Source organism: Gymnoscopelus braueri (genome assembly GCF_963280865.1).
Source record: "Gymnoscopelus braueri genome assembly, chromosome: 24".
NCBI classification, from domain to species: domain Eukaryota; kingdom Metazoa; phylum Chordata; class Actinopteri; order Myctophiformes; family Myctophidae; genus Gymnoscopelus; species Gymnoscopelus braueri.
In genome coordinates, this window is record NC_137626.1 from 35,936,239 (window position 1) to 35,959,433 (window position 23,195).

A 23,195-nucleotide genomic window follows, 5' to 3' on the forward strand; every position below is an offset into this window, starting at 1 on the left:
TGTTTGTTCAATAACAGGGGTCTTCCTGTGTCTCCAGCTCTTTGGTAAACAGAGGTGGGTTACAGATCATCCAATCAAGGAGAGAACCCCACAAAGATTTATCAGCTTGTTCCAGTTCCAATTTTGACTGCTGATTTATTTGTTTCATCACTTAAAGTTTAAATTGTTTGATCATTTCAATTATGAATTTGTTTAAGTGAAATGCCTTGTTAATAATAATAGAGGAAAAAATGAATTTTCTTCCCTTCTCTGGTTCAGACATGCCGTCAGGTTCATGAAACAGCATCATTACATCTCGATAAATTCCAAAGACATTCCACACTACACCAAACAATAGCTTCGGACTGCAGAGTTATGTTTATACAGAATCCCCATTTTAAATGACAGGTCAATCAGTAACCAGGCCTTTTAGGAGGAACTTGCTTTGTTTGTGTACATTCTCGCTGGCTATGCCTCCTCCTGTTAGATCAATCATACAACTCCTTCTCTTTTGTAAACACAGCACCTTAAAAGACAAGTAAAATATTTGTTTATGTTTATGTTGCATTTAAAAAAAAAGGTTAAACCTCTATATTCCAATGTCATGGAAGAGTGGAGATCTTTTACATAGTGACATGCCCAAATTCCCACATATAGTGGTGCCGTGTCATTGTTCCGACGGCTCATTGTTCCGACGGTTACTAACCCTATACCTAACCCTAACCCTAACCCTAACCGCACGCGGAAGCCACGTAGTCGGAGTAATGGGATGTCGGACTTATGGGCAGTCCCCCATATAGTGACGGCAGGTTGAAAGTGGTTCAATGTGACTGCTGAGAGTACAGCTGTTACCTTGACAGAGACCAGCTGAACCTCCTTTGGTTAAGTTGAAGAAGAATCATGAATGCATTTTTTCCCCCATTAATTGGTTGCAAAACACAAATAAAACAAACATCAAGTACTCTGAAATTGGATAGGATCAGACATGTTACTGTGACTCTGTTGTCTTCAAGAAAGAAACAGGCCACACAGGTGTAATCAATCGATGAGTATCAGGCTCAACAAAGGTATTTAATAAAAAGAAGGTATAGTCATCTGTATCATTTTAATTTGTTGCACTGGGAGGAAAACTGCAGCTGGACGTTAGATGGAATGCAAACACGAAGAAAAAGATGATCCTTGCGAGATTAGCACTGGACATACAGACAGACAGACACGACTCTCAGACCCTCACAGACCCTCTCCTATGGACAGGTCCAGGTGCAGTTGGCCGTTGCTAGGTTACAGGTAAGGTAAACAAAGTATTCAGAGTGTTGTTATCAGAAGATATGACCACTCAACCACTCAGCCAATCACTGTGGTTTTAATGGCAACCAAAGTACAGCCTCTCAGACAATCACTTGTGGTTTATTGCACATTTAATGTTTCTCAACGTCGGGTCTGGGGACCACCAGGGGTCCAAACGGTGGGGACCCTTGCAGGTCTATAACTTTGAGGGTACAAATGGAACCAAATGGGCCCTCTCAGAGTTGAATTTACACTGAGATAGCACACTGCTCTGGTCTAGAAGGACCAGTGTTGTGCCCAAAACAGCATGGGGAAAAAACACAACATTCATGTAAATCCATTGAACTAATACAATGTGATAAATGTAATCATGTGTTCATGTTTGCAGCACTTGTAAAGATGTGCCTCTGTTGACCAGTTTTTATTCAACAGTCTTTGTCGCCCTCATGTGGACAAAATGATAAATACAAGTGCAAGTCGTCTAATCCAGTGTTCACTCAGTTAATAAAATATTAAAAATGACGCAATATGGCGCTAGTTTCTACAATATTAAGCTATTAAACATCTACAAGCTCACAATGAGACGCATTGTGAGCTTGTAGATGTGCTATTTTCGGCGCACAACACCGTCATAGAACAGAACATAAAGTAAGCATTAAAACAATGTTATTTAGAAAAGTAGAGCGAAAGCAATCGCATTGCATTCAGCGTGAGGGTTGACATGAAACGTAAATGTATTTAGTTAAAAAGTGCTTCTAGAGCTTCTACTGAGTGAAGACCCGCCCTCGCTGCCCTAACACTATTACACTTATTACCCGTTTTTATGATGCTTTCGCATAGTTGTATATTTGTCTGTCATGAAAAGTTTTGATGAATTGAAAACATATAAACCCCAATGGAAACAAGCCATAGCGCTTTCTTGGGCTTTTTAGAACTGTACTTTATGTGCTTTTTTTTTGCAAACTGTTAATAAAGTATTCAATCAATCAATTAAAAACACCCAATAGTATTTGTTTTCCAGTTGCTTTTCGGGAGCGGAAATTCCAAGATGGTGGATTTGAATTCTCTGAAATAGTGGCTTCAAAATGGTTCTGTAGAAACCAATAGGTGACCAATGGGCTCTCTTCGTCCATATTTGTTTTACAGTCTAATTGTCTCAATGGAAGAGTAGGGGGACCACCTCCAACCACTGCACATGTACTAGTTACGATTGAATTTAAATAATATACCATACAGATCGGTTAAAATAATGTTTTATTCATTAAAATAAGTTCCAGATTGCAGGTTTAAAAATAAAACTGTCGTGTGAAGTTATCCATAAATACTACTGTTCCATTTTCAATTCTGTGCAGTAACATTTTGAATGACCTTACAAAAGTAAACTTGTATTATGTGTTTTCCAGAGCTATAAACCAAACATAATATAAACCACTTAAACCCTATTCGTGGTTGACTGGAGTCCCTCAGGCCTCTATATTAGTGCCTTTTCTGTTTTCGCTCTCACAGATATCTTCGCTGAAAATAGCAGATCCACAAGCTCACAATGTGTCGCATTTGCGACACGTTGTGAGATTGTGGATCTGCTATTTTCAGCGAAAGCTTTCCTGAAAATACAGATGCTGGGGTTTTAAGTGATTAAAAGTATAGCAATGTGGTCATCATGGCATCTATTCGTTCTGCTTCTGTTGACCGGTGGCGACGAGCGCGGCTCCCAGAACCTCTATGAAACGATAGACGTCACTAAAGGAGTTGTACAGAGGAACCGGAGCCACTCGCAGGACGTTGGGTTCCCTCATGTCACACTGTGGAACAAGCAGAACAAACATTAGAACCAGAACAGCGGTTCCCAACCGTTCTTTTGATTGATTGAATTTGTTGTTGTTGGTTTTTTTTTGGGGGGGGGGGGATTTTCTGCCTTTATTTATAGTGGAGATTGACAGGAAAGAGAGAGAGATGGGGAGAGACATGCAGTAAAGATCGTTGGGGACGGGACTCGAACCTGCCATGCACTGTCAGGCTACTTTAGAGTCTGGGTGCCCGGACCACCAAGCCAAGCATGTAGTACAAGTACAACAGGTTAAAAACACCCCAAATGGATGAGACACAAAACTAGCCAAAGGCATGTTTCATTGTGGTTCACTAAACATTCAACATGCAATTTAGCTAAGACAGCTTTCTGGATCAGGGCCCACAACTCATCACATGTACACTTCTCTGAACTTTGACCTTTCACCAAACAAATTCTTCACTGTGTCAGTTCACCATTGCAATGGAAACCATGTAAGAATCACTGGTAAAGTTATGGTAACGTTTTACTGCACCAAATTGGAGAAATCTCACTGAACAATTGTGGTCCTTACAAATTCACACAAAATATCAAATATTAAAATGTACAGTTTAAAACTATTAACTGATAATACAAAAAAGGAGAACTGGGGCCAGGTACTGTATACAAACACACAAAGGATGCCAATCACAGTCACAAGAGACATAGCAGAGCTCACAGAAGGAGTGAGCCGTTTGAACCCCTGGGGGCTGGCCAGCCGAGGAACACATTTAGCTAAGACTAATTGTAATGTTGGTGGAGCCATAATTTAGGGTCAGCTTTCTGGATCAGAGCCCACTTGAAAATCTCGAAGGTGTTCGCGGCCCACCCATCTGATCACTTAACTATCTATGTCACCTGTTTCCCAAACCCTGGGTCGGGACCCATGTGTGGGTCGCGGACCCATTTTTATGGGTCACAAGAAAATATCCTTACATAATAAAACAAAATCTATTAAAAGATTTTCAATAAATATTGGTTTTTTTTCAAGTTTTATAAATATATATATATATATATATTTTTTAAAACAACGTCATAAATAAATACAGAAATCAAAGAAATTCCATAGCCTTTAAGAAGTGGTGAAAACAGCAGATGTACAAGCTCACAACGTGGCGCGAAGCTTGTAGATCTGCTGTTTTCACTAGTTTGGGTCCTGGGGAGATATCAAATTTCCCTTTTGGGTCTTGAGCTAAAATGTTTGGGAACCACTGATCTATCCAATACAGACAGACAGACAGACAGACAGACAGACAGGCAGACAGGCAGACAGGCAGACAGGCAGACAGACAGACAGACAGACAGATGTATCACGGTCACTCACAGCGACTCCTCTCTTCTCCAGCTGGTTGAAGACATCTCCGATGGGAACAGAGAAGGACAGAGAGAGCTGGCAGCCCCTCTGCTGGGGGTCCGAGGGGGTGATGATGCTCACGGTGGCCCTGTGAGGCTGGGAGGGGTCTTTGCTGTAGTAACACTCTATCAGGTGCTCCAGGTAGCCTGTCAACAGAACGGACTTCCTCCTCAGTGCAGACATGCTGGTCATCGCAAACACCTGGGGAGTAGAACATATCATACCATGTAGATAGCTTTAAAACTATTAGTTTAAGTGTTGGGGGTCCCAAATGTTTCTATGATAGGAACTTTTGTTTTCATATTTTATTAACCACTTAGCATCCCTATTATGGGGGGGACAATTTGCTGAAAATAGCTGATCTACAAGCTGCGATGCGCTGTGAGCTTGTAGATAATCTATTTCCAGCGAAGAGGTTTGGTGTAGAGGAGGAGGAGAAAAAAACAGAGCAGACCAAGTTGGCCAGACTAATATCACTGCATAGATATTAGTCTGGAATCTCTGAATGGAACGTGCATTTCCAAGGGGCGGATAAAAAAATAATGGCTCTGGTGATAAATCCGACCCATATTTGCATACTGGGCCCTGATTGGTCGCGAACTGAGAGGGGCCAGACCCAATCTACCGAGGGCCTGCTTCGTCTCTCTCTCAGCTAAGCGGTTCTCGGCCTGAAAAAACATTGGAAGACCCCTGCAGTAGATAGTAGCAGTACCTCTAGACTGGCTTGCAGTGGACAGACCAGCAGGATGGGTTGATTTGACAGCCTGTAGCCACTGATGCCTGGCTGAAGATCCATCACTGAGACATGATAAACATACAGAGAACATGCAGTGGAACTCATCCAATGTGGTTTATCTGACGTATTCATTGTGTTTTGGTGATATGAATTGTGCATGTTTGTGTGTGTTTAAAGAAGCATTTCACCCATTTGTAGTGCCAAGCAGGGAGACTTTGTGTCCCATTGTTATAGTCTTTGGTTTGATGACTAGTAACTAATGATAACCACAAGGTGTCAGCAAATATAAGTTACAAAAGGTGTCCATGGTTTCAAACAAGGTACAGTATCCCAGGAACTCCTGATACAGCTAGTTTTCTATCCTACCAGGAAGTTATGACATAAATATCAAGGCAAATGGAAAATAACTGTGTATATAAGTATTCCTTACCATTATTCATCTGGAAACGAGTTTTAAGGTTGTGACCCCACCATCCTAAGAGACTGGAAATCAACAGTAGTGTTATTTTTATATCTATATCCATATGTGGGACATTACATGATGTATGTTGTATTTCATATGACACCATATCATATTATTTACAGCAGTGGTTTTCAATGTGGGGACCCCCAGGGGTCCTTGAGGGGGTTCCAGGGGGTCACCAGCTAAATGATTGATAGGAACCAAATGGGTCAAATGGAAGTAAATGATTTTTGTTGTGTTGAAATTAACAAGGTTAAGAATGACTGATTTACGGTCACGGTTGGGTGCATTAGTTCTCAGTGAACAACAGGTTGTGAGAAAACTACCAAATCCATTTCATTTAAGTTCAGGTGAGTCTGAAAAAACTACAATAGATTCAATTACAGTGAAAACTACAGACCATGTGCATCAAATTAAGCTATGAGGACATGATACAGTAATAGATTAGTTACTCACGCTGGTTTGACTGTGTGTGCATGTTTCTCATGAATGAATGCGCCGGCGAGGCCTCCTGCACCAGAGTTCACATACTACAAAATACAACAAAACACAGTTTAACAAGTGGAATAAACAAAATACAATCAAATACAACACAAGTAATAAGAAGAAACACACTTCATAAAAACAGGAAAAAATGATGTATTTGAGTTTTCTCAATGTCACTCTGCCATAATTGTGGTTGTGACACCATGTGCTTTCATTTATCAGGACACTGCAGCTCAAACAAACAGGACGTCACAGTTAAACTATACCGTCATCTGCTTGCTAGGACACAGTGTTTCCTATCTGTTCCTCCTTCATATCCTATCATTACTAATTCTGTCTCAGTCATGACTCGTGTATCTTCCGTTCACGCAATGTGGTGCAAGGGTGCAAAGGTATATATGCCCGCTGTGTGCTTACCCACTTAAACTGTATCTCCTGGGGTGCAGCCGTCACACAAGAAAGCGAATAGTTTGTAAGAAACCGGTTTGCATTTGTGATGCCCCCAAAATTGAAAGCGCTTTTGAAGGTGCGCCCTATAGATCCCCTTCAAAATGCGATTCCAAATTGGGGATGATTGAATGTTCTGTTGATGATATACAATATGTTGTTTGTAAGAAATAGGCCCTGTCATGATTTGTGTCATTTTTATTGCAAATGGGCCCCTCCCGCAAACTTTGGATGCCAATCTTAGCCAATAGGAGTGGAATATGACGAATGGCACATCTTGATCACATGACTCCAGAGATAACGTGTACCAATTTTTGTATGTTCTGGACAAAATCTGTAGGAGTAGTTTTTGCGCTGTGTAGTGAGTTTTGAAGAAAACGCTAAATGGCGTAACATCTTGTAGTCAGGAGTTAATAACGGAGATAATAAAGGAATTCACAACACTGACCTTATACGAGCACCAGCAGGCGAAGTCCACTCCCCAGTCGTGTAGCTTGAGTTCAGCGTTTCCCACAGCATGAGCACAGTCAAAACCTACATAACAACCCTGTGAAGGAGAGGAGAGGAGAGGAGAGGAGAGGAGAGGAGAGGAGAGGAGAGGAGAGGAGAAGAGAGGAGAGGAGAGGAGAGGAGAGGAGAGGAGAGGAGAGGAGAGGAGAGGAGAGGAGAGGAGAGGAAGAGGAGATATTGTGATCCAGCACCTGTTTTTGTGGTGCATGCACCTCTTGGACTGCAATTTTCGAATACAAATGTATGTGAAGGTTACTGTTCCACTGAAGCTGTGCCAATGCTTCTGGACCAGTGGCCGTTTGGCCCAAGACTTCTGTGTGTTTGGTGTGAAAGCAGTTTTCTATCCTAGGCAGGTTATGTTGTGTTTAGTAGGTAGACTACCTTCCTGTGTCCAGCCTGGGTGATGGCAGCCAGGTCAAACAGCTGTCCGGTGTAGTACTGAACCCCACTGAACATCACCACAGCGATGGAATCCCCCTCCCTGTCAATCACCTCCACAATGTCCTCTGTTCGCAGGGTCTCCTCCCCCTGACACACAATTTAAATGTTTATTAATAATAATGACACAAAAAACCTTCAGAGGTTTGTGTGCGCACATTGTCCGCCAGGCCGGGTGTCCAGTATGTTACTGTACATCTGTCATCTATTACATATCTATGATGTATGACTCAATATGGGCATTGTTTCCGACCGCCAGTGACTTGACTAAATATCTATATATCACAGATTTAGTAGGCGGGCTCTGGACCAGTTCACACTGGTTAATTGGGATTGAAAAGCAGGCTGTGCTCTGCAGTGGAAAGCTTGGTGATGTCGAGGTTAAACCAGTTATTTAGAGTTTCATGTAAACAGTGTCACTGATGGTCCAAATGGGTGGACCATTATGGGTCCATAAAATAAACATTGAGGATTTTACAGTGTAGACTGGGGTCCCAGGCCTAATGCATAATCCAACTGAGGGTCCTTGAAATAAAACAGTTTGAGAATCACAGGGTCAACTCCTGATTCTCAACTGTAGTGGTGTCAGACCTACCGGCCTGGGAGAGACCAGCACCATGCTCTCCTTGGGGTCCAAGCCCTTCAACGTGATCTGAGACTCCACTGCATACTGGAGAGGAGAGGAGAGGAGAGGAGAGGAGAGGAGAGGAGAGGAGAGGAGAGGAGAGATTACTCCCAGAGACCAACTCTCAGATCTCAGTGCAGTCACAGCATTTTTCAATTTATATAATAATATATAAATAAGTTAAACCAATTGCACTTTGACCTGTTTATCTATATATAATTCCTATCAATCTTAATTGACCAGTGAGACCCAAATACATTTGATGTCTCCCCGGCACACAAACTAGTGAAGATAGACGATCTATAAGCTCACAACGCATCACATGACTTCTTACATTTTTAATTTACGGAATTCCTTTGATTTTATTCTATTCTATTCATGCAATTATTTTTAAACTTTTTATTTTATTTTGGAAACGGTAAAAGGGTATATCACGACCCATAAAAATGTTTCAAGCTCACACATTGTGAGCTTGTAGATCGGCTACTTTCACAGAATGCCTATTATAAAGTTACAGTGGATTACTCACATGGTCTGATGGGAAAGCCTTGTCCTCCAGGAGGATTTTGTACCGTTTTTCTGTAGGTTTGTAAAAGGAAAGCTACAAGAGAATGATTTGGCCTCTTAGTTAAAGAAGTACTTCAATTCAAAATATATAAATGTTTTCTGAGAAATACACAGGTTCAAAATCAGCATAATTTCCCTCTAAGAAATAAAACATGAAAAGCCAAGCTATACTGTAATTATATCAAGCACGAGTGCCTTAAACAATCATAGATGGGGTTTAATCGAAAATGTATACATACTTTTTGACCTCCTATTGACTACAGGGACATGACATTTACTAAATCTACTCCCAAAAGGGGTTTGATTTGATCAAATCTTACTAGTAAGAGGTGTAGATTAACTGTCAAACCATTCATCAACGCCACCTCTTCAGCTTTAGCCCCTGTAATGGAGAGAGAGAGAGAGAGAGAGAGAGAGAGAGAGAGAGAGAGAGAGAGAGAGAGAGAGAGAGAGAGAGAGACCATTTTAGACATACCAATTTAGTTATTTATTTTCATGTCATGCTGTCATGTCAGCGCTCTCTCTCAAAATTCCACAACTGCTTGTAACTGTTCTCCAACTCCAACTATATAACCACTGCAGCTGTATGCACAGGCCTGTCACAATTATTACATCATTGTCTAAACACAATTGTTGTAAGATAATCACAATAATTTAGCATAATCCTCAGAATCATTTCCATTAATCTGTATAAATTAATCTGTTCTACAAGCTCAGAACATGTCACATCAGCTATTTTCACTATTTTAGAAATGTTTGAAAATATAAAATTATTATTATGGTCTGTTTTGACCATAGTAGATTTATTTTGATTATTTGTACCGGTCATTGTTAATAATGTATTTCTAAGTATATTTAAGTTATTTGTTACATCTGCCCTGTGCAATTTTTGTTAAAGCCTAAAAGGCACACAGAAATGTCACTTTTCTGTTTCAACGTTCAATGTCAAAAACGCATGCTGGCGTTGAAATGCACTGAAATGCCGAGAATTCTTCTGTTGCACTTTGGACTCTACAAAACACACTGGGATGCAAGAGTTCAACGACATGAGGAAGCAACCTAACTAAACACATCTATAAAGTATGTATGTGTCACTGTCCTTCACATAGGACTGGTCAGCTCCCAGTACAACCGTATAGAACTGTGGTTGTACTGGTCAGCTCCCAGTACAACAGTATAGAACTGTGGTTGTACTGGTCAGCTCCCAGTACAACAGTATAGAACTGTGGTTGTACTGGTCAGCTCCCAGTACGACAGTATAGAACTGTGGTTGTACTGGTCAGCTCCCAGTACGACAGTATAGAACTGTGGTTGTACTGGTCAGCTCCCAGGTGTGAATGTGTGTGTGATTGTGAAGCAGGGCTGAAAAAGAGTGTTCATATTCAGAAAACCTCCTCTAGTCTGGATAAATAAGAATATTAAAGAGTATAACTGGTGTTAGAGTTCACATGCTTGTAACTTGAAAAATCACGGGACCTGAAACCCAGCAAAGGCTATAAAAAGCTGGGTGGTATTTTTCCCTCAACAACTAGCTATAAAGGTCCCAGTAGAGCACACTTCCACTCTAACACAGGAGTAGCCTTTCTGACTCCCAAGGGGCCACTCTACCTCCTGAGCCACTGCCGCCCCAAAATTTGTTGTATGATGAATAGTGAACATGGCTGATCTACATGCTCTTACCGCGTCACATTTCAGAACATCTTTGACATTGTTTAAATGTGTGGCAAGAACATGTATGTCAGGTTCAGGTAGAGAGCAGTTCAGACAATTCCCATTACAACCAACATGGACATAGACTCACATCCCACCAGAACCTCTCAGCTTTCCTACTGTCTGTATCAATGCATGAAAACATGCCAAGATGAGTCGACTGATCGCTGTGTTTTTAGGAAAAGAAAGAAAGAAGAAAAAAACACTTGATCTTACCAACAACGTTGGCCATGAGTTCTTCTATGTTGTTCTCAGCCCAGGCCCACGGCCGAGAGCCCTGAACATGACCATGAACACCCCTGGAAATAATATTATGACAACAATATGACCATGAACAGCTCTGGAAATATTATGACAACAATATGACCATGAACACCCCTGGAAATAATATGACAACAATATGACCATGAACACCCCTGGAAATAATATGACAACAATATGACCATGAACACCCCTAGAAATATGACAAAAATATAAGCTTGGGAACACCACTGGAAATTATGATAACAAGAACATTAGGACTGGGGAATTAACCCCCCCAAAAAAAATCGACTTTTAGAACCAATAACCAACTTGGTTGGTTAATCTAATAACCAAGAAGGATTTTTTTTCTTTTTTTCCAACAAATTGACCCACATTTTTCTCTGACGTTTTAATGGACTAAATCAATTAGTCTGATTCACCAATTTACCCTGAATTATACTTTGTTGTACAATGGTGTCATGCAAAAAAATATCAAAAGCAGCTCTTATAGATCGAATATTTTCTTTATTTTTTTTATCGTTCATGAATTGTAATTGAGGCAAAAGTTTGAAATAATTGTGATATTTGACTGGAAGTCCTATCGCCCAGCCCTTCTGGGCAATATGGACAAAATCAAATATCACAATAGCTTTGTTTACCAAATACCGTATTATCAATATTGTGAAGTTAACATTTAATGTGACGATTATCATTTGTCTACAAGCTCACGTATTATGTATTATGTATTGCCCAGCCCTATCAGCACCCTCATATGATATACATATTTGTTTATAATAATTATAAACATACGTTTTACCCCATTTCTCGAGCTCTTCATCCAGGTATCTCTTGGCCTTTTTGGGCTGAAGTCCCAGCGAGTTTCCCACGAAATAGATGCATTCTTTAGTGCCGTCGACAAGTGAGAGATCAGCTGTACAGACAAGAGACAGCACAGGGGTTTGTAAAATATGTTCTAAGGAATGACAACTTATACAGCATTTATCCAACAGGTTCTTTGTGTTCTTTGTATTTATGTATAGGTTCCAAAATATATTTTCACATTCACAACCAGGCAAAATTTGTATACTAATCGACCACTGATTCTCAACGTCTCTAAAGTGAAGGACCACCAATTTGATAGACACAATTTGGTCATATTTAGTCCAGAATTATTTACTGTCTATACTGTAGAGATAACAGTCAAACTCATTATTGTACATTCTCTAGATGTAATTACTTGTAAGTGTAGATAATGGTAAAGTTTAACTCCTGTATCATTCATTTAGCTGGGGAATTTATCTTCCTACATGACTCTAGTTTATATTTGTGTATATGCTAATAACCCTGCATATAGCCTATACACTGTGCATAATGACAATTGTGTAACCAAATGTGTAACCAAATGGACCTGTGAGGGTCCATTTAGTTCCATTTGTACACTGATCAGAGTTATGGAGGTCCTTGAAATTAAAACTTTGACAACCACTGACCTACTGTAGCCTATAGTATGATTAATGTGTAATGTTAACTCACATGGAGGCAGTTCTGTAACTTTAGGCAGCAGGAATTCTTCCCTCAGGTGTCTCAGCTCGTCGTGTTGGTCCAGATAGTGGGCCACCTCCACCGAGGTGGTCCTGCAGCCCAGCCGGGACGCCACCAGCTCCAATGTCTCTCTGGGAGACCCAGCAGAACCCAGCACAGAACTCATCTGGACCTTGAACTGAACTGGCACACTGAGTTAATGTCCTACTATTTGGAAAGAAAGCCTCAATTTTGTCCTGAATTATAGACTGCAAGTGTCAATGTTATGTTTTAAAATGGTACAAACTTAAGGTATAATGCAGGTCTGTCAATGAACGGACTGAACCAATTGCCTTACGGGGAGGTAATGCCCTTTAACCCCGAGTGATCTATGTAAATATTCTTTAGCTAATCATTAGAGCGAGAGAGAGAGAGAGAGAGAGAGAGAGAGAGAGAGAGAGAGAGAGAGAGAGAGAGAGAGAGAGAGAGAGAGAGAGAGAGAGAGAGAGAGAGAGAGAGTGTGTGAGTGAGTGAGTGAGTGAGTGAGTGAGTGAGTGAGTGAGAGAGAGAGTGAGAGAGAGAGTGAGAGTGAGACACACACACACACACACACACACACACACACACACACACACACACACACACACACACACACACACACACACACACACACACACACACACACACACACACACTCGCCCAGAGAGACAGAGACAGAGACAGAGAGAGAGAGAGAGATACACAGAGAGACCTTTAACCAAGCCTTAAATAACCTTCCGTTTACACTCAACCTAGCCTCGATCTCTAGGCTTTTATTTTTTAGTTACACTCAACCAGAGAGAGAGAGAGAGAGAGAGAGAGAGAGAGAGAGAGAGAGAGAGAGAGAGAGAGAGAGAGAGAGAGAGAGATTTAAGCCTACTTATAACCAATTAAGTTGGTTATAAGTTAAACTGATTTTGATGCTATTTATTTCCAGTTGTGCAAAAAGGGTCAGAATAATGTCCCTGCGTCAAAGTTTCACTTTTCTGTTGTCTCTGCATGGTCTCATTATCAGCTGTGTATCTTCCATCCAAACCATGTGTAAATAATAACATGCATTTCTCACCTGTATGATTATCTTGTGGTTTTCATGTTGTATCGTCTTTGTGTTTACATTCTGTAGGAACCATGATGAGTGCTCAGAGTGCAGTTATGAAGTCACGTGGGTGTTGAACGTATGGAACGTCAGACAGACATCATGTAATGTGTAGGACACATGGCCGATAGGTTACATGTCAGTCGTGGCTCGTGCTCTCAGAATTCCTCTAGATGGCGGTAAAGAGTCACAGTTGAATGACAGAGCCTCTTCCAGCAGAAAGAGGTTGGACCTGAGACGTCATTTTAAGCAGTGCTGGACAGTAACGAAGTACATTTACTTGTATTCATTAAGTATCTGTACTTAACTTGAGATTTTAGAAAAGTATTATTATTATTATTATTATTAATAAGGGTAATAATAATAATAATAATAAGGGTAATAATAATTATTATTATTATTATTGTTATTATTATTACATTTATCGCGTTTTGTGTCCACGACCCATAGTCCCTATGCCCTGTGGACACGGCCAATTTCTGGGTTCCACTGTACAGTCTGTGGGGGCGTGAAAATTCACCGGGGGGACTCTAAATGTCTTCTGGGCCCCCCTCTGCGTGTGGATACCACTTGTTCGCCCATCAGTCCCACGGATGATTTTTGTTTCCTTTTTTTGTATTTAGGGTCCTTTTCTGCAGTTCAAGCATAATTCCACAGGGTGGCAGGCTATTTTCCAAAACTATTGGAAGTGGACATGTGTACACAGCCAGCATTAACTATTACCGATGGACACAAACTCATGTAAAACTATTGCCCGTGGACACAGTGGTTAATCTCAAGTGCAAAGGGGCTACAGGGCTGACAAGAGCCTAGTACAGCCTAATAGAGCCTATTCTAGTCTAGTAAGGCCTAGAACATTCTAGTCTAGCCTATTCCAGCTGGACCCAGCCCTGTATAGCCTAGTACAGTCATCTAACTACCCACATACCCTATAGGCTATTCTCCCACTGGGCTGGACTTGGGTGTGCTGGAATGTGCTGGGCTCTGGTGGGCTGTAATGGGCTCTGGTGGGCTGTGCTGGGCTGTTAGGTTGTACGGGGCAGTACTGCACTATAGCCTAGAAATGTTCATGTAAAACTATTGCCGGTGGACACAAAGTCATGTAAAACTATTGCCCGTGGACACAGTGGTTAATCTCAAGTGCAAAGGGGCTACAGGGCTGACAAGAGCCTAGTACAGCCTAATAGAGCCTATTAGAGTCTAGTAAGGAATAGAACACCCTAGTTTAGCCTATTCCAGCCGGACCCAGCCCTGTATAGCCTAGTACAGTCATCTAACTACCCACATACCCTATAGGCTATTCTCCCACTGGGCTGGACTTGGGTGTGCTGGAATGTGCTGGGCTGTGCTGGGCTCTGGTGGGCTACAATGGGCTCTGGTGGGCTGTGCTGGGCTCTCTTAGGCTGTACGAGGCAGTACTGCACTATAGCCTAGACATGTTCATGTAAAACTATTGGCGGTGGACACAAACTCATGTAAAACTATTGCCCGTGTACACAGTGGTTAATCTCAAATGCAAAGGGGGTACAGGTCTGAAAAGAGCCTAGTACAGCCTAATAGAGCCTATTAGAGTCTAGTAAGGCATAGAACACCCTAGTTTAGCCTATTCCAGCTGGACCCAGCCCTGTATAGCCTAGTACAGTCATCTAACTACCCACATACCCTATAGGCTATTCTCCCACTGGGCTGGACTTGGGTGTGCTGGAATGTGCTGGGCTGTACTGGGCTCTGGTGGGCTCCAATGGGCTCTGGTGGGCTGTGCTGGGCTCTGTTAGGTTGTACGGGGCAATACTGCACTATAGCCTAGACATTTTCATGTAAAACTATTGCCGGTGGACACAAACTCATGTAAAACTATTGCCCGTGGACACATTGGTTAATCTCAAGTGCAAAGGGGCTACAGGGCTGACAAGAGCCTAGTACAGCCTAATAGAGCCTGTTAGAGTCTAGTAAGAAGTAGAACACCCTAGTTTAGCCTATTCCAGCCGGACCCAGCCCTGTATAGCCTAGTACAGTCATCTAACTACCCCCATACCCTATGCTATTCTCCCAATGGGCTGAACTTGGGTGTGCTGAAATGTGCTGGGCTGTGCTGGGCTCTGGTGGGCTGTGCTGGGCTCTGTTAGGTTGTACGGGGCAGTACTGCACTATAGCTTAGACATTTTCATGTAAAACTATTGCCGGTGGACACAAACTCATGTAAAACTATTGCCCGTGGACACATTGGTGAATCTCAAGTGCAAAGGGGCTACAGGGCTGACAAGAGCCTAGTACAGCCTAATGGAGCCTATTAGAGTAGTAAGGCATAGAACACCCTAGTTTAGCCTATTCCAGCCGAACCCAGCCCTGTATAGCCTAGTACAGTCATCTAACTAACCACATACCCTATAGGCTATTCTCCCACTGGGCTGGATTTGGGTGTGTTGGAATGTCCTGGGCTGTGCTGGGCTCTGGTGGGCTGTAATGGGCTCTGGTGGGCTGTGCTGGGCTCTGTTAGGTTGTACGGGGCAATACTGCACTATAGCCTAGAAATTTTCATGTAAAACTATTGCCGGTGGACACAAACTCATGTAAAACTATTGCCCGTGGACACATTGGTTAATCTCAAGTGCAAAGGGGCTACAGGGCTGACAAGAGCCTAGTACAGCCTAATAGAGCCTGTTAGAGTCTAGTAAGACATAAAACACCCTAGTTTAGCCTATTCCAGCCGGACCCAGCCCTGTATAGCCTAGTACAGTCATCTAACTACCCCCATACCCTATGCTATTCTCCCACTGGGCTGAACTTGGGTGTGCTGAAATGTGCTGGGCTGTGCTGGGCTCTGGTGGGCTGTAATGGGCTCTGGTGGGCTGTGCTGGGCTCTGTTAGGTTGTACGGGGCAGTACTGCACTATAGCTTAGACATTTTCATGTAAAACTATTGCCGGTGGACACAAACTCATGTAAAACTATTGCCCGTGGACACATTGGTGAATCTCAAGTGCAAAGGGGCTACAGCGCTGACATGAGCCTAGGACAGCCTAATAGAGCCTATTAGACTCTAGTATGGCATAGAACATTCTATTCTAGCCTATACCAGCTGGACCCAGCCCTTTATAGCCTAGTACAGTCGTATAACTACCCCCATAACCTAGGCTATTCTCCCACTGGGCTGGTCTTGGGTGTGCTGGAATATGCTGGGCTGTGCTGGAATCTGGTGGACTATAATGGGCTCTGGTGGGCTGTGCTGGGCTCTGTTAGGCTGTACGAGGCAGTACTGCACTATAGCCTAGACATGTTCATGTAAAACTATTGGCCGTGGACACAAACTCATGTAAAACTATTGCCCGTGTACAGAGTGGTTAATCTCAAATGCAAAGGGGCTACAGGGCTGACAAGAGCCTAGTACAGCCTAACAGAGCCTATTAGAGTCTAGTAAGGCATAGAACACACTAGTTTAGCCTATTCCAGCCGGACCCAGCCCTTTATAGCCTAGTACAGTCATCTAACTACCCAAATACCCTATAGGCTATTCTCCCACTGGGCTGGACTTGGGTGTGCTGGAATGTGCTGGGCTGGGCTGGGCTCTGGTGGGCTACAATGGGCTCTGGTGGGCTGTGCTGGGCTCTGTTAGGTTGTACGGGGCAATACTGCACTATAGCCTAGAAATGTTCATGTAAAACTATTGCCGGTGGACACAAACTCATGTAAAACTATTGCCCGTGGACACATTGGTTAATCTCAAGTGCAAAGGGGCTACAGGGCTGACAAGAGCCTAGTACAGCCTAATAGAGTCTAGTAAGGCATAGAACACCCTAGTTTAGCCTATTCCAGCCGGACCCAGCCCTGTATAGCCTAGTACAGTCATCTAACTACCCCCATACCCTATGCTATTCTCCCACTGGGCTGGACTTGGGTGTGCTGGAATGTCATGGGCTGTGCTGGGCTCTGGTGGGCTGTAATGGGCTCTGGTGGGCTGTGCTGGGCTTTGTTAGGTTGTACGGGCCAATACTGCGTAGAAACTTTCATGTACATGTTTCATGTGTGCCCGTGTACAGAGTGGTTAATCTCAAATGCAAAGGGGCTACAGGGCTGACAAGAGCCTAGTACAGCCTAACAGAGCCTATTAGAGTCTAGTAAGGCATAGAACACCCTAGTTTAGCCTATTCCAGCCGGACCCAGCCCTTTATAGCCTAGTACAGTCATCTAACTACCCCCATACCCTATGCTATTCTCCCACTGGGCTGGACTTGGGTTTGCTGGAATGTCCTGGGCTGTGCTGGTCTCTGGTGGGCTGTAATGGGCTCTGGTGGGCTGTGCTGGGCTCTGTTAGGTTGTACGTGGCAGTACTGCACTATAGCTTAGACATTTTCATGTAAAACTATTGCCGGTGGACACAAACTCATGTAAAACTATTGCCCGTGGACACAGTGGTTAATCTCAAGTGCAAAGGGGCTACAGCGCTGACATGAGCCTAGGACAGCCTAATAGAGCCTATTAGACTCTAGTATGGCATAGAACATTCTATTCTAGCCTATACCAGCTGGACCCAGCCCTTTATAGCCTAGTACAGTCGTATAACTACCCCCATAACCTATGCTATTCTCCCACTGGGCTGGTCTTGGGTGTGCTGGAATGTGCTGGGCTGTGCTGGGCTCTGGTGGACTATAATGGGCTCTGGTGGGCTGTGCTGGGCTCTGTTAGGCTGTACTAGGCAGTACTGCACTATAGCCTAGACATGTTCATCTAAAACTATTGGCCGTGGACACAAACTCATGTAAAACTATTGCCCGTGTACACAGTGGTTAATCTCAAATGCAAAGGGGCTACAGGGCTGACAAGAGCCTAGTACAGCCTAACAGAGCCTATTAGAGTCTAGTAAGGCATAGAACACCCTAGTTTAGCCTATTCCAGCCGGACCCAGCCCTGTATAGCCTAGTACAGTCATCTAACTACCCCCATACCCTACGCTATTCTCCCACTGGGCTGGACTTGGGTGTGCTGGAATGTCCTGGGCTGTTCTGGGCTCTGGTGGGCTTTAATGGGCTCTGGTGGGCTGTGCTGGGCTCTGTTAGGTTGTACGGGGCAATACTGCACTATAGCCTAGAAATGTTCATGTAAAACTATTGCCGGTGGACACAAACTCATGTAAAACTATTGCCCGTGGACACATTGGTTAATCTCAAGTGCAAAGGGGCCATAGGGCTGACAAGAGCCTAGTACAGCCTAATAGAGCCTGTTAGAGTCTAGTAAGGCATAGAACACCCTAGTTTAGCCTATTCCAGCCGGACTCAGCCAGGTATAGCCTAGTACAGTCATCTAACTACCCCCATACCCTATGCTATTCTCCCACTGGGCTGAACTTGGGTGTGCTGAAATGTGCTGGGCTGTGCTGGGCTCTGGTGGGCTGTAATGGGCTCTGATGGGCTGTGCTGGGCTCTGTTAGGTTGTACGGGGCAGTACTGCACTTAGCTTAGACATTTTCATGTAAAACTATTGCCGGTGGACACATACTCATGTAAAACTATTGCCCGTGGACACATTGGTTAATCTCAAGTGCAAAGGGGCTACAGGGCTGACAAGAGCCTAGTACAGCCTAATAGAGCCTATTAGAGTCTAGTAAGGCATAGAACACCCTAGTTTAGCCTATTCCAGCCGGACCCAGCCCTGTATAGCCTAGTACAGTCATCTAAGTACCCACATACCCTATAGGCTATTCTCCCACTGGGCTGGACTTGGGTGTGCTGGAATGTCCTGGGCTGTGCTGGGCTCTGGTGGGCTGTAATGGGCTCTGGTGGGCTGTGCTGGGCTCTGTTAGGTTGTACGGGGCAATACTGCGCTATAGCCTAGAAATTTTCATGTAAAACTATTGCCGGTGGACACAAACTCATGTAAAACTATTGCCTGTGGACACATTGGTTAATCTCAAGTGCAAAGGGGCTACAGCGCTGACATGAGCCTAGGACAGCCTAATAGAGCCTATTAGACTCTAGTATGGCATAGAACATTCTATTCTAGCCTATTCCAGCTGGACCCAGCCCTTTATAGCCTAGTACAGTCGTATAACTACCCCCATAACCTAGGCTATTCTCCCACTGGGCTGGTCTTGGGTGTGCTGGAATGTGCTGGGCTCTGGTGGACCATAATGGGCTCTGGTGGGCTGTGCTGGAATCTGTTAGGCTGTACGAGGCAGTACTGCACTATAGCCTAGACATGTTCATGTAAAACTATTGGCCGTGTACACAAACTCATGTGAAACTATTTCCCATGTACACAGTGGTTAATCTCAAATGCAAAGGGGCTACAGGGCTGACAAGAGCCTAGTACAGCCTAATAGAGCCTATTAGAGTCTAGTAAGGCATAGAACACCCTAGTTTAGCCTATTCCAGCCGGACCCAGCCCTTTATAGCCTAGTACAGTCATCTAACTACCCAAATACCCTATAGGCTATTCTCCCACTGGGCTGGACTTGGGTGTGCTGGAATGTGCTGGGCTGTGCTGGGCTCTGGTGGGCTACAATGGGCTCTGGTGGAATGTGCTGGGCTCTGTTAGGTTGTACGGGGCAATACTGCACTAGCCTAGACATTTTCATGTAAAACTATTGCCGGTGGACACAAACTCATGTAAAACTATTGCCCGTGGACACATTGGTTAATCTCAAGTGCAAAGGGGCTACAGGGCTGACAAGAGCCTAGTACAGCCTAATGGAGCCTATTAGAGTCTAGTAAGGCATAGAACACCCTAGTTTAGCCTATTCCAGCCGGACCCAGCCCTGTATAGCCTAGAACAGTCATCTAACTACCCACATACCCTATAGGCTATTCTCCCACTGGGCTGGACTTGGGTGTGCTGGAATGTGCTGGGCTGTGCTGGGCTCTGGTGGGCTACAATGGGTTCTGGTGGGCTGTGCTGGGCTCTGTTAGGTTGTACGGGGCAATACTGCACTATAGCCTAGAAATGTTCATGTAAAACTATTGCCGGTGGACACAAACTCATGTAAAACTATTGCCCGTGGACACATTGGTTAATCTCAAGTGCAAAGGGGCTACAGGGCTGACAAGAGCCTAGTACAGCCTAATAGAGCCTGTTAGAGTCTAGTAAGGCATAGAACACCCTAGTTTAGCCTATTCCAGCCGGACCCAGCCCTGTATAGCCTAGTACAGTCATCTAACTACCCCCATACCCTATGCTATTCTCCCACTGGGCTGGACTTGGGTGTGCTGGAATGTCCTGGGCTGTGCTGGGCTCTGGTGGGCTGTAATGGGCTCTGGTGGGCTGTGCTGGGCTCTGTTAGGTTGTACGGGGCAATACTGCGCTATAGCCTAGAAATTTTCATGTAAAACTATTGCCGGTGGACACAAACTCATGTAAAACTATTGCCCGTGGACACATTGGTTAATCTCAAGTGCAAAGGGGCTACAGGGCTGACAAGAGCCTAGTACAGCCTAATAGAGCCTGTTAGAGTCTAGTAAGGCATAGAACACCCTAGTTTAGCCTATTCCAGCCGGACCCAGCCCTGTATAGCCTAGTACAGTCATCTAACTACCCCCATACCCTATGCTATTCTCCCACTGGGCTGGACTTGGGTGTGCTGGAATGTCCTGGGCTGTGCTGGTCTCTGGTGGGCTGTAATGGGCTCTGGTGGGCTGTGCTGGGCTCTGTTAGGTTGTACGGGGCAGTACTGCACTATAGCTTAGACATTTTCATGTAAAACTATTGCCGGTGGACACAAACTCATGTAAAACTATTGCCCGTGGACACAGTGGTTAATCTCAAGTGCAAAGGGGCTACAGCGCTGACATGAGCCTAGGACAGCCTAATAGAGCCTATTAGACTCTAGTATGGCATAGAACATTCTATTCTAGCCTATACCAGCTGGACCCAGCCCTTTATAGCCTAGTACAGTCGTATAACTACCCCCATAACCTAGGCTATTCTCCCACTGGGCTGGTCTTGGGTGTGCTGGAATGTGCTGGGCTGTGCTGGGCTCTGGTGGACTATAATGGGCTCTGGTGGGCTGTGCTGGGCTCTGTTAGGCTGTACGAGGCAGTACTGCACTATAGCCTAGACATGTTCATGTAAAACTATTGCCGGTGGACACAAACTCATGTAAAACTATTGCCCGTGGACACATTGGTTAATCTCAAGTGCAAAGGGGCCATAGGGCTGACAAGAGCCTAGTACAGCCTAATAGAGCCTGTTAGAGTCTAGTAAGGCATAGAACACCCTAGTTTAGCCTATTCCAGCCGGACTCAGCCAGGTATAGCCTAGTACAGTCATCTAACTACCCCCATACCCTATGCTATTCTCCCACTGGGCTGAACTTGGGTGTGCTGAAATGTGCTGGGCTGTGCTGGGCTCTGGTGGGCTGTAATGGGCTCTGATGGGCTGTGCTGGGCTCTGTTAGGTTGTACGGGGCAGTACTGCACTTAGCTTAGACATTTTCATGTAAAACTATTGCCGGTGGACACATACTCATGTAAAACTATTGCCCGTGGACACATTGGTTAATCTCAAGTGCAAAGGGGCTACAGGGCTGACAAGAGCCTAGTACAGCCTAATAGAGCCTATTAGAGTCTAGTAAGGCATAGAACACCCTAGTTTAGCCTATTCCAGCCGGACCCAGCCCTGTATAGCCTAGTACAGTCATCTAAGTACCCACATACCCTATAGGCTATTCTCCCACTGGGCTGGACTTGGGTGTGCTGGAATGTCCTGGGCTGTGCTGGGCTCTGGTGGGCTGTAATGGGCTCTGGTGGGCTGTGCTGGGCTCTGTTAGGTTGTACGGGGCAATACTGCGCTATAGCCTAGAAATTTTCATGTAAAACTATTGCCGGTGGACACAAACTCATGTAAAACTATTGCCTGTGGACACATTGGTTAATCTCAAGTGCAAAGGGGCTACAGCGCTGACATGAGCCTAGGACAGCCTAATAGAGCCTATTAGACTCTAGTATGGCATAGAACATTCTATTCTAGCCTATTCCAGCTGGACCCAGCCCTTTATAGCCTAGTACAGTCGTATAACTACCCCCATAACCTAGGCTATTCTCCCACTGGGCTGGTCTTGGGTGTGCTGGAATGTGCTGGGCTCTGGTGGACCATAATGGGCTCTGGTGGGCTGTGCTGGAATCTGTTAGGCTGTACGAGGCAGTACTGCACTATAGCCTAGACATGTTCATGTAAAACTATTGGCCGTGTACACAAACTCATGTGAAACTATTTCCCATGTACACAGTGGTTAATCTCAAATGCAAAGGGGCTACAGGGCTGACAAGAGCCTAGTACAGCCTAATAGAGCCTATTAGAGTCTAGTAAGGCATAGAACACCCTAGTTTAGCCTATTCCAGCCGGACCCAGCCCTTTATAGCCTAGTACAGTCATCTAACTACCCAAATACCCTATAGGCTATTCTCCCACTGGGCTGGACTTGGGTGTGCTGGAATGTGCTGGGCTGTGCTGGGCTCTGGTGGGCTACAATGGGCTCTGGTGGAATGTGCTGGGCTCTGTTAGGTTGTACGGGGCAATACTGCACTAGCCTAGACATTTTCATGTAAAACTATTGCCGGTGGACACAAACTCATGTAAAACTATTGCCCGTGGACACATTGGTTAATCTCAAGTGCAAAGGGGCTACAGGGCTGACAAGAGCCTAGTACAGCCTAATGGAGCCTATTAGAGTCTAGTAAGGCATAGAACACCCTAGTTTAGCCTATTCCAGCCGGACCCAGCCCTGTATAGCCTAGAACAGTCATCTAACTACCCACATACCCTATAGGCTATTCTCCCACTGGGCTGGACTTGGGTGTGCTGGAATGTGCTGGGCTGTGCTGGGCTCTGGTGGGCTACAATGGGTTCTGGTGGGCTGTGCTGGGCTCTGTTAGGTTGTAC

At 44.3% G+C, this 23,195-nt stretch overlaps 1 protein-coding gene across 1 annotated transcript; it reads right to left on the reverse strand.

The window, feature by feature from the left end:
• Positions 1-2,897: 2,897 nt before the first annotated feature.
• kynu (kynureninase) lies at positions 2,898-12,378 on the reverse strand (the record flags this gene model as incomplete). Its single annotated transcript, XM_080422500.1, has 13 exons — positions 2,898-3,068; positions 4,416-4,646; positions 5,158-5,243; positions 5,612-5,664; positions 6,101-6,174; positions 7,026-7,124; positions 7,469-7,615; positions 8,121-8,195; positions 8,680-8,751; positions 9,038-9,099; positions 10,644-10,726; positions 11,481-11,601; positions 12,204-12,378. 13 exons carry the CDS (start codon positions 12,376-12,378, stop codon positions 2,934-2,936), a joined length of 1,413 nt encoding a protein of 470 aa, XP_080278626.1. The 3' UTR covers positions 2,898-2,933.
• Positions 12,379-23,195: the final 10,817 nt, after the last annotated feature.